Below are 12,777 nucleotides of genomic sequence, written 5' to 3'. Positions count from 1 at the left end.
TCATTCATCCTGTGCATCTGCAGAGTTGATTGCGGTTGCGCAGTGACCGTGGCTTTGAAATTGACATCACCAGCGCTTCCTCAGTCTCCTCAAGCGCCTTTCGGGCGGTTTCCTTTGTAAAAACTCCACTCTCCTGCCAGTTTGCTGTTGCTGCTGCGTGAAGGAGACACAGCGTGACCTGAAAGCTAGGAGTCCCTTTGAGCCCAACTAGCCTAACCCTGTATACAAGCACCTTTTCTCCATTCTTCAAAAAAGAATATTTTATTAAGTTTGTCATGTGACATTTTCACCCATTCTCACAGTGTATTCTGATCACCCTCTTCCCTACCTGCCCCCTCATCTCCCTCCCCCATCAGTCACCTCTCCTGACAGTTCCTCCACATTTACGTCTTTTTGTTTTCTTTTGAGATTCACTGACTTCAACCAGAACTTTCTGTGTGTCACAGGGTTTGGAACTCTCCCCTGGTGCCTGGTAGGCTCGCCAGTGGTTGCTTGACCGCTGGCACTGACTGCCAATTACTTTAAATCGTGGCTGTGGAGAACTAGAGTGTTTAACCTGCTGTCTTATATTAAACATTTCTCTCCTCTTGCCTTATTTTTGGCCAATGGAGGTTTTTTGGGACTGGGTTTCACCTCTGCCACTCAGAGTGTTCTCAAATTTATAGGTTTAAGTGATTGTCTTGTCTCAGCCTCCTAAGTAGCTTGGGCTACAGGGGCATGCCACTGGAACCAGCAGGATGGAGAGGCTGTCTCATTCATTTGCTTGTTTTAATCCTCTCTTTCTCTTACACTTAAATTTGGCATTAAACATGATTTCTGTTATTATAACCTTGGTTTGCATTTTTCACATGTAAACTTAACATACACAAAAGTTAGTCAATTCCTCTATTATTTTTGTGCTTCAAGTCAAATCATCCTTACTGTAACGCTGGCGATTATTATAATCTTATTTTTCTAAAATTAGGTAATACAATTAATAAAATAATAATTATCTCTGTTTGTGAATGCTCTCAATATTTCTTTACCAATTCTTTTTTAAGATTGTTTTAAATTGTGGAGGCGGGGGTATGAATTTATGTGTGGGTATGAACACATGAGGAAAGATGCCTACAGAGTCCAGAGGAGGATGTCACCTGGACCTGGGGTTACATGTGGTTGTGAGCTTCCCCAAATGGGTGCTGCAAACAAGTACCCCGAACCACTGCGCCATCTCTCCTGGCCATCTTTACCGACTATTCACCTAATTAATGGTGTGTGCTTTTTTTCAGAGAATTTTTTTTATGTTGGTCATAAGCTAAAAGTTTTCCTTGTCTCCAGATGTCTTTATCTTCCAACATCCTCGGCTACACACTTAGCTGTGTCTGCACAGTCAGTTCGAACATTTGTTTTCTCCCTGAAATTTGAAAATATTTCCTTCCTGTCTTTTGGCTTTTGCTATTTAAAAACTATCTGTTTGATCCAAGCCAGTCTTTTGCTTTACAATTTTATCTTTTCCATTGGCTACTTTTAATATCTTCTTTGTGCGATAGATTATTAAAATCTCCCAGGGTCCTTTGCATTCGAGGTTTGCAAAGCTGCCCTTCAAGAGAGCAACTCTACTTCCTTAGCCCTGGACTCCCGATTGCATTACATACCTTGCATTGGACAATGAACCACTAGCTATGTGATCAATTAAAGGAGCCTTTGCAAGCACAAATAGCAGTACTCGCTTTCTCCTGATGCTCAGAATCCTAAGGCTACCGTGTAAAGATGCCTGAACTCTGCCTCTGGAGAGTGAGATGCCGAAGGGAGGAGAACGGAGGGCATCTTGGCTCAACCTTAGCACCTGATGAGGGGCCAGCTGGCCACAGGCACTCCAGGGAGCCCAGCAGGCAGAAGCAGAGCCAGTCAAAGTCAGAAATGCTACAAGACCTGGGAGTTAGGTAAAACTATTCTTTAGAGCTCTAAATATTCTAAGTGACTTGGTGAGCTGTGACAGGTAACACAGTGTGAATTCATTTTACATCCAGTAACAACACTCAACATGCTTTGACAATACAGAAAAAAAAACCTTAACAACCATATTTAATGGTTTTCTCACTTAAATTCTCCAAAATTAATTTAGAAATTAATTAAACATTCTGTATTCCTAAGTTTATCACGCAGATATGCAAATAAATATGTAATGTGTGGTTATAAAATGTATGTATTGGACATCTATTTGAACATATAGGAGGCACCATACATGTATATGTATCTGTGAACACACACTAAACAGGAATATAAAATTTATATTGATCTTTCTTTTCTGCATTTTAACTTCGTCTTTCCTTCCTTGCCTCTGCAGAGCTATCAGGGGAATGACCTTAGCAATAAATGATTTTCACGAGTACTCTCCCCTCCTGTGTCTCAGCTAATGCTTAGCAGGTGGCTCTCAAAAGCCTTATCTCCCGCAAGGACTAGACTCTCCATTTCTACAAGTGTTTTCGGTTCAGTCACTCCCAGTCAAATGTATCATCTCTGATTAGCACATATTCTTTAATGCTCTTCTTCTCTGTGTGTCTCAAAACTAGGAACTGAAAAATTATTTGTTAATTTCATTTCTGCAGTCCTTGAAGGACTAACTGAACAGGATTTCATTTTTTTCATTGTCACCCATAATGATTCATAAACTCCTACTTTCAACAATTAGTCAGTGGGGTACTTCAAGAGGGCTGACTGAGAGCGACTTCCCCAAAGTTAATCGCATTACACGTCAGGAATGGCAAGGTACCAGCCAAGGGCCCCCTGAAGATCATTTTTTGATACTAAAGGATGCATTAAGCCTAGGGTGATGCCCACATGGTGACAGGGCTGGGGTTAAATGGGAAGCAGGCTGGGTTCTGGACCATCTGAGTGATTGACTCCCTCTGCCTCCCCTCCTCTGAGCCTTAGCTTTAGTTCAGAAGTCTCCATCCAATTCTCCAGCATGCGCAGGATCTGAGAGGCTTCTCTCACTTTGCAGACTGTTGGAACTCGGCGTTCCAGCTAGGGTTTTCACACATGGGCAGCAGGGGTGCAACATGGTTCACGCAGTTTGTAAAATAATTTGGCCATTTCCTGTGAACTTGAACATTGACTTCTGATTTGGTGATCTCACACATACATATTTACATAAGTTGAGCAAAACCTTTTACTCACACAAACAGTTATCTGCAAATAGACAGTGCCTTTACAAGTGCTGAAACTGAAAAATGGTTTTCCATCTGTTGAGAAATGGCGTAACAAGCATGTATGTGTTTGTTAGCTTTTTTCTTTCCTTTTCTTTTTCTTTTTTTTTTTTTTTTGGAGACAGGGTTTCTCCATAGCTTTTGGTCCTGTTCTGGAACTAGCTCTTGTAGACCAGGCTGGCCTCGAACTCACAGAGATCTGCCTGCCTCTGCCTCCCTAGTGCTGGGATTAAAGGCATGCGCCACCACCACCCGGTAAGTTTGTTAGCTTTTATGATCAATTTGACACATCCTAGAGTCACCTGAGATGGGAGCCCCAATTGAGGGGTCACTCAGAAGAGACTAGCCTGTGGGCATGTCTGTGGGAGGTGCTCCTGATGGTTGAGCGACATTGGACTTAGAAGGTCCAGTCCACTGTGGGCCACCCATTCCCTCACAGGTAGTCATGGTCTATATAATAAAGCTGCCTGAGCATGAGCCTGAGAGAGAACCAGCAAGCAGCATGCCTCTATACTTTCTGGCTCAAGTTCCTGCTTGAGTTTCTGCCCTGACTTCCCTCAATGATGGACGATGACATAGAGTAGAAGCCAAATAAATCTCTTCTTCTCCTAAGTTGTCAGTCATATTTATCATAGCAAGAAAAAAGTAAGCTTATATACTGTAGTCAATCATACAGAAAAACTGGAATATGGCTCAACACTAGAAAAAAGGAAACCACCTGGATGAATTCCAACGTGCATAGTTACACAAATGTCTACATGCACAACTGATTTCAGTTATGGAACATGCTAGAAAAGCAAAACTAAAGCGTCAGAAGAGACAAGTGGTTAGGGTTAAGAAGGACAGGAGGAGTAAGCTGGGCATGCTGGGGCAATCAATTCTTTATCTTCACATCAGCTTCAGGAAGGAACTAAAATCTCTCCGGCTCACAAAGCTATCCATTTGGAGAAGTCACTTGCACTATGTGTGAATTACATCTTAATTTTTAAAGGAGAAAACCAAGGTGCTACGTTTCCAGTCTGGAACATACTTTCCTGTTTTTTTTTTTCCTCTCCTCCATATATTTAGTCCCTTAGTACCTAGAGGTTTTTCTTCTTGTAAGTACAATGATGAATTTTAAAAGATTTCACCTGTATTTTATCAGGCATTTATAGGTATTTCAAACCAGGAGGACTTTAAAAATATTAGGTCTGCCTTATTGCCAGAGGCAAAAGTCTGTCGTTCTTTATAGAACAAGAATATTTTAAAATTTCATGGTATTACATTTTCAGTCCATTTTAGCCTGGTGCCTTTATGTTTCCACAAAAACAACAAAGCAGTTACTATATCGTCTTCATAGACAAGAAAGCTGAACTCAAAGAGACTGAGATTTCACGTTATAAATAGATCCTTATCTCAGATTCAGTCAACAGATATGCTGATGATGGACCCAATGTTTTCTATTGCTGTGATTAAAAAAAAAAGACAAAGGCAACTTATAAAAAAGGAGTAGTTTAATTGTGCGTACAATTCTGAAGGCTTAGAGTCTACAATGGTGAGTGAAGGTGCTGTGCAAGCAGTGAGATCAGCAGCTGAATGCCCACATCTCAGTCCATAAACAGGAAGTCAGCCAAGAAAGGTAGATCCGAATGGTGCTGACTTAAAACCAGCCCCGAGTAACAAACTTCCTCCAACAAGACCACACCTCCTGGTCCTTCCCAAACAGTTCCGCCAACTGGGACTCAAGTTCTCAAACACGTGAATGGCTAAGGGCCCTTCTCATTCAAACACCACAGTTCTTTAAATCTCCAAGAGTTAAGAGTTAATGAGATACACCCAAAGAGTCCTTTATGTTCTGGATTGCCCAGGTCTACCAGGACAGAGAGCTGGGTGGTTTATCCAAGGGGCGTGCAACACAGTAAGTCATTAGGTAAACCACTCAGCTCTCTGTCTACTTTCAAAGCACTGACTTTTTAGAGTCATTATGCCACTGAGTGAATTAAAACCATATGTATTCTGCTCAGTTGTTATTGCCATGCCCTTCCACTAGTGTAACTGGATACACACACCCAGAAATATTGCCTGAACCTAAAGTACAGAGGACATCACAGAAGATGGGGTGGAAAGATTGTAGAAGCTAGAGGATCAGGAAGTCACTATGAGTAGCTGTCTCCTAGACATGATGGAGAAGCTGGACCCATGATTCTTGGACAATATGGCGGCCTAAGAAGCCCCAAACAATGACAACATCAATGAGCATGTAAACGTGGACAGAAGAAATCCCAAGGGACCCCATTACTGACCAAGAACTCTGGGCAACTGACAAGTGCTGAGAGAGGGAGAATTGCCTTCCCGGGAACAAACTCCTCTAATTGGTGATCAGATGCCAAGGAGACAGTGCGGAAATTATACGCATGCAAGCTTAACACCAAACTGACTCAGCATGTTATAGCTGTAAATTATGCATGTATGTGTAACATTATAACTGTCTTAGTTACTTTTTCTAGTGCTGTGAAGAGACACCATGACCGAGGCAACTTGGAGCATCTAATTTAGGGCTCACACTTCCAAAAGGCAGTAGAGTCCATGATAGGCAACAGGTGGCAAGCAGGCATGGCGCTGAGCAGTAAGTAGGTGACAGTTTACTTGTTGAGACAACAAACACTAGACAGAATGAGAGAACTTACTGAGAATGGCCTGGGCTCCTCCAAAACCTACCCCTACCTAGTGACACACTTCCTCCAAGAACCCTGTACCTTTAATACTCCCCAAAAGATCCACCATCGGAGGACCAACTTTAAGTAGAGGAGTCTATGGAATTCATTCTCATTCAAACCAGCACAATAATCAAAGGCAAATAGGCCAAAATTTCGAGAAGGAGAGTTGAGGGGACTGTGAGAGAGGCTGAGGAGGAAAGGGGGAAGTGATTTAATTACATTCTAATAAAAATCATAAACAGTTAAGCATTTCTCAATGTACGTGAATATCAGAGCTTACTTTGAAAAAGCCATGCTTTTGGTTCCGTTGCCCAAGCCACAGATTGCTTCCTGGAGGAAGGTTGGTCTCTGGAGGGTCTATCACACGTTCATAGATCCTGTAGGAACAAAGAACATAGTTGCTAATAGAGGAACTTAAAGCAGAAACCAGAGGTGCCGTGCGGGATACACAGCTGCTAATTTGAAGAGGTTAATACGTGGCATACTTTAAATGGCAGGTACCATGACAAAGATCATCTTCATGACCGTACTGGGCACGTTGTCTAGGCAACTCATGCCTTCCATTACTCCCTTACCACAGGGTGGGAGCATGAATAAGAAGACAATATTTTGAATATCCACGCTGAGCAATTACCCCTGCACAACTCAGAGGAAAGTGATTTTATCCACATATTACAGGTCGATGAGCAGAGACAGAGAGAATGTAAGCGTATTCAGTCCACCATGTGCACCCAACAGGGATAAAGTCCATGTATAGAACTATGCTAAAGCCCTCATCCCTCTGACTCCAGTGCCCAGGTAATGTAGGTAAATATTGCACTCTAGTTTTGGGGGGATGTAGCCCCCGCTCACTTCTACAACACCCACGAGAGCCCTGTAAATGACTGGACAACTGCCTATCAATATATCCCACTGGCACTCAGTCACAAAGTACTCATTAAAGCCTCCTTGTACTCCAAACGCCACAATGGGTAATAGGAAAATAAAGCAATGACCTTTGAACAAATGGACACATACAGTCCTGCGACATGAAACTGAGGTCGGCAACCTGTGACACCCAACATGCCCCAAGTGTCCTCACAAAGGACGGGATTTCAGGAACAACTGACCACCGTGGTTCTGCCCTGCCAACACCAGGTAGCCAGGGAGAGATATTAAAATCTGTGCTTTCCTGAGACCAGCTGGTACCAAGCCTCCATTCTCTGCACGGCAGGCGCCACTCAGCTCCTGTTCTAATTTGCTATGACAAAAATCAACTTGGATGAATGGGTTTCCTTGGCTTACATAAGCTGGAAGCAGAGACCATGGTGGAACGGTGCCTACTGGATGGCTCACAGGCACAGTCGGCTTCCTCTCTTATACAGCCCAGGCCCACTCACCTAGGGGACAATGGCCCACATCAATCATTAATCTAGAAAATGTCCCCACTGGCATATCCAAAAGGCCAATCTGATGGAGGCAATTCCTCAACTGGGGTTCTCTCTTTCCAAATGTGTCAGGTTGACCGCCAAGATTAACATCACAGTGCTGGGAGCCCAGAAGACTCTCAATGGAGTGAGATAGAGCTGTACATTTCAATTCTAAACGAGAGCCGGATCTCCTCCTGCTTTCCCATTCCTTCCTCGGCTCTTTCTGCCTGTATGTCAGGACCTCCACGCTATGATGCAGCTCACTGCCCCTTGTGGGGACGAAGGGCAAAGTATTTCTCTGAAAGGGTCTCAGGAGGAAAGTGTGGAAGAACCGAAGACTTCCGGTTGTCCAAGAAGAGGGAAAGACAGCGAAACTGTTGCCGTGGGGGCTGTCATCCCCCAGCCTTTACCCAAGGTGCGCAGCTAATAACTGTGTCTCCAGAAGCCTACAGTTTGGAAGACTGTGTGCAAACCCTCGTTAGGAATATGAAACCCATCAGGGCTTTTTCCACTAATTATCCTTCCATTATAAATGGAAACTCGAAACATAATTAAGGAGATACACATTTCCCTTCAGAAGATAGGCGATGTTTTCTTCACAGAAATTCAATCTTTTCTACGTGCTGAATGAACCTTTTTGGATGAAACAATTTGTCAAAGCTGCTTTAGAACAACAGTATATTGCGTACTTCTTCTTAACAGGTTCCCAGCGCAATATAGTGGAAAAGACTAGAAAGAAGCCGAGTAACAACAAAAGAGAAAAAAAGCATACATCATAAAATATACCAGCTTCTAAGAATTTACTAGCGTCATTAAAAATGATAAATATGCAGATTGTGAAAATGGAAAAATATCTACAAAATAATTTTCTTCAGAGGACATAAAATAAAAAGTTATTTATGCACTGCGGAGATAACGATGGAAAAATTATGTTTAACAGTGGTGGATACGGAAAAGCCTAGGAAGAAATGGAGACCACTGTAGTTGGAGGAAGAGGCAGAAGCATAATTTTCTACAAGGCTGTGTTACTAATAAATTGAAGATGTTGCCAAGCCGTTTGCCTTCGCCTGCATCTTCAAGCATCTGCCTCTGCCAGGGGGAGAGGAGCTTCTGGTGCAGGTGCTTCCTTCCTCCTATTTAATACACTCCCAGCCCATCTCGCTGAGCTGGGCGGAAGCCTTAGCCAATGTGAGTAGAGTGCATGCCTGCATGGAGAATGAAATAGTCAAAAAGACCAACTTCCCACCCTGCCCATCTTCTCACCATGGCAACTCCTGTACCTTAGAAACAGTGGCGGGAGCAAATATTAGAGGTCTGTCACTGCCCTCTAGGACCAGGTGATCCACAGGCTATGCACACCACACTGGTACGCCAATGATCTATTTCCCCACCAGAGCCTCCTCTTCAAAGATGCTGCCATCCTGGCAAGCAATGTCTTCCAAAAGGCAAGACTCACTAGAGAATCCGTGCAGCAGGCAGAAATGGCACATTGAATGCATGGATAGCAACACTGGGGAGCTTAAAAACTGCAAACTCTGCATAAAGAACATCAGCCAGACTAATAGCCATAGCATGGTGCAACAGCTCATAGGTGATAAACTTTGAACTCGAGGCTGTGGCCACTCTCCTGCACTGCCTGTTTATATATTCAATATATATGGCATCAAAGAGATGCCATTACAGAAACCCTAGCCAAGTTATTGCTTCCCAAAAAGTTAGAACACAGAGAAACAGAGCCCGTAAATATCTGCAGAGAAAATACTGAAGTGCAGGGGAGGTGAGCCTTAGATCACTCATGGTGTTTCTAGACTTCTGAGGGAGGGGCTGCGTATCCTGATGCATGCTCACGTCACATGACAAGCCAATGTCTTTTTCTACACTAGCAATATAAAAGTACAATTCATCCAAATAAATTACAAGTCCTCACTTGACTGACTTATCTAGAAGGAAGGGGGAAGTTCCTGTGACTGAGACAGGTCACTCTGCAGCCTCACTGAGACCATTTGTTAGATTGAGACGATTTGCAGAGAAACACTTTCAGAACAAGCGGCCTTAAACACATTGCATTATTTTTACTGTCTTCATTGTTGCTTCCTTACTGATCTCTGGAATGGTACACGAGAATGACCCATTGAATCCCTCACCACCATTTGACTGATAACATTGTACCTCCACAACACACTAGTGTCTCTAAGATCCTGGTCACAGTTGGGCTTGCCTTTCCAGACCAAGGAGGACGTTGGCTGTTCTACTGACCTTGGCCCAGAGTGTTCACCCTCAAGCTGTTCCTCAGGTCCTGACTACCATCGCTTCCATCCTTGGCAGGGTATGGATGGAATGGAGCCTCGATCTCGGGACCCAGCCCTGTGTCCGCTCCTTTGTGCCATTTACTGAGAGCTCCTCACAGATAGCCTTCTACAGAGCACCTCCCAGCCACCTGGTCACTCTCCTTAGCTTGTTTTTCCTTTATCAAAACAGATAGCTGCAAAATGGGTGCTCTGCTCATTGACTCTGTCCTCACACACGACATCTTAAAGCAGAGAACTTGTCATTTTCATCCCCCCCTTTCCAGTGTCAAGAAGACTGCCTAGCCAGCGTAGATGTCTATTTTGAATGACTGGATGCTTCCTGAATCTTCACAACTGGAAGAAGGTAGTCAGATAGTTGTGAAAGCCCACCAAGGCAAACGTCATGATAAGCAATTCATGAAACTGGATAATTCAGACTGAGAAAAGAGTTCATCAGGAGAGGCATTATGCAGATAACCCTTGGGGAAGTAAATAAAGTCAGTGAGATGCGATCGTCCCTTTCTCTCATCTTCCTGTGCCATCTCCACCTCGTGAGATTTACACGCAAAGCTGGAAAGAAACAAGACAAACGCTTCTCATTGTTTTCCACCCAGAAAAGAGAGGGGGTAGCAAATGTAACTCTGTCAGGCAGTCAGGCTGCCAACAGGGAAGCCAGATATCTGTATTTCAGAAAAAAAGGAGAAACAGTGGGCAACTGGAAAATTAATTAGATCAAGAGCCACCCTTCTGATAAGCCAGTAACTTACAGCTTTCATTGGCTACGTTCTCGTCATCCCGAATAACGCTGCAGTTTCTCTTCAGATCATGTAAATCTTTTTGCTTTTACCAAATTTGTCACACTCTCCTAGTCTGACACAAATAATGCGGTACTCTACACCCATCTGAAACCTACCCCTTCTTTTGACTGCAGAAAAACCTCATTTCCCCCTTAGTCCTGAATCTGAGGCTTTGAGCTTACTTGAGCCACTAAATAAGGTGCTGACTATTAAGTAGTTTGGGGGGGTTATGGGAATTGGGCATGCCATTAGCATCTATCAGGAATGGAAAGTGTAAGCATCGCATTTCTAATACACCGCCATGCAAAATTAGATATCCAGTCACACATAAACCCTGTCTTAGAAAAGCAAGCAGCTGAGGGTAACTGACAGGCTGGAGAAAATCAGCCACGGGACCCAGGGCTCCCATCAAGAGGAAACAGTCCTGTATGTGACTTTAAACAAGAACATCCTCCTGCTTAAAAGACCAGTACATATTCTATGGAAAACTTGCACTTCCTGTTTTACAAACAAAGCCCTCGGGACTCAACACTACACAAAGTAAGGATTGGACAGCACAACACAGGAGGGATATCGGGGGGGGGGGATTTCTTTCCCTGGATGAAGAGAGACCTCTGAAGGGGCCCCATTACCTTTCCTAATTACACAGGAGAATGAGTTTCCAGTGTAAAGCAAATGAATTGACACCTGTTACATCCCTGTTTACTAAGACATGATGAAGTCCTAAAAAGGCACTGAATGAAGACTCCTGAGGAGGGAAGTTACCGCAACCCTGCTTTGCTGTGTGGAGCAGCCTCTTCTCAGAAGAATGTCAAGGCACTCCCTAGGGAGTTTCCTCCGCAGAACACAGAATCACTTGCTCCAGATGTCCCAATGCTGTGGTGATAGGAGACCTGGCACACACTAAGCCCAGCTTCTGCCTTAGACTATGAAAGACATACACATACACCCCTTCTCCTGACGGCCTGTGAGCGGAACAGGTTTCTGAGGGCAACTAGGGACACAAAAGGCATCCATCTGATATCATTAACATGATTCTTGACATCCACAACTGTTGAGTGTTCAGTCCAGAGGTCTGCACAGCACCCAGAGGCCCCTCAAAGCTCCTTAACTGTGACAGGGGACATCACCAGCTGTGCGCAGTGAGCCACTTGTTGGGTTTCCGTCAGGTGGCCTGGCTGTCGCTCATCATTTCCTAACATGGAGCACACAGCCCACGGAGCTTGGACCAGAAGGACCTGAAAGGATGCCCAAGAAGCCCTTCTGCAATCTCCGCCCATCCGTCTGCTTAACAAACCCAGGCGGCACTCAACAAACAATCCAACGGTAAAAATGCACCTCTGGCATTCGGAGGGAGAGCTAGAACGTCACAGGGAGGGGAGCAGTGCTGGCAAATGGTACATGCGCCCTACACTTGCAAACTGGACTCCCTGCTAAATCCAAGGGGGCAGAGCAGGGAGGGCTGTGGCAGAGCAGGGAGGGCCGCGGCAGAGCAGGGAGGGCCGCGGCAGAGCAGGGAGGGCCACAGCAAAGCAGGAAGCTAGGCAAGTTTCCAAACCGCTTCTCCTCAGCTGGCTGTGAAGTCAATCCCAATGCGAACACAAAGCAGGCAGCACCGTGGACATTTGTGAGCTGTCTCCGTGGATGTAAACCAGAAGGCTGCAGCGGGGTTCCCAAGGATTTGGTCAAACCCCACAAGGAAGGCTGCAGAGCAGGATACAGACACCCACCAGGAGGAGTCTTCTCCAAGAGCAGGCAGCGTATGGCCTGCTCTACTGACTTACAAAACCCATGTTTCTCCCCTAGCAACTCAGTCCTAGCATTGTCCTCTTATAACCTCACCAGAACCTCTACAACAATGAGGCTGTCCCTTCCTGATAGCTCTTATGTATCTAAATGTCTCCACTACTTTGTGCGTGCGTGGAAGCGTGTGTACGGTGACAACCTCAAATGTCCTTCCTCGGGAGCCATTCGCCTTATTTTCCGAGATAGTATCTTGCACTGGCCAGAGGCTGACCGATTAGGCTGGGCTGGCTGGCCATGGAGCCCACAGAGAACCTCTGCCTGTGTCTCGCCAGCTCTGGGATTACAAGGGCAAACCATCGCATTGGACTTTGTTTTCAGTGTGGGTGCTAGGGCTTGAACTCGGGTTCTGTAAGTACTTTACAAACCAGGCCGTTCCACCAGCCCTTCTCCCACCACTTCTTCCCAACACTTTCTCTCTTCCCGAGTTCATAAGCCAGAGTCAACCTAAAACGCTTCGGATTTGCGGATCAATGTCAAATAACGAGGTCATATTTAGAATTTTATCTGTGACTTGGCAGTATCAGTGTTTCTTAAATTCATGGGGAACTATGAAGCTGCTGTTACGGTTTTAGTCACAAGAGACTTGATGCAAC

At 44.6% G+C, this 12,777-nt stretch overlaps 1 protein-coding gene across 3 annotated transcripts in view; it reads right to left on the bottom strand.

Moving 5' to 3' along the window:
* The window catches only part of Nell1 (neural EGFL like 1), an 822,199-nt gene that overhangs the window by 637,924 nt on the left and 171,498 nt on the right, over positions 1–12,777 (bottom strand). For all 3 annotated transcript variants that reach the window (XM_048442384.3, XM_048442394.3, XM_085682700.2), the window contains one exon: positions 6,165–6,261. In XM_048442384.3, the coding sequence (XP_048298341.2) occupies positions 6,165–6,261 (97 nt within the window). The remainder of the gene's footprint in view (positions 1–6,164; positions 6,262–12,777) is intronic.

The sequence above is a fragment of the Myodes glareolus genome, chromosome 24, assembly GCF_982192425.1.
Source record: "Myodes glareolus chromosome 24, mMyoGla1.1, whole genome shotgun sequence".
NCBI lineage: Eukaryota > Metazoa > Chordata > Mammalia > Rodentia > Cricetidae > Myodes > Myodes glareolus.
The sequence above is the reverse complement of the archived record's forward strand: the minus strand, read 5'-3'. Positions and strand labels throughout refer to the sequence as shown.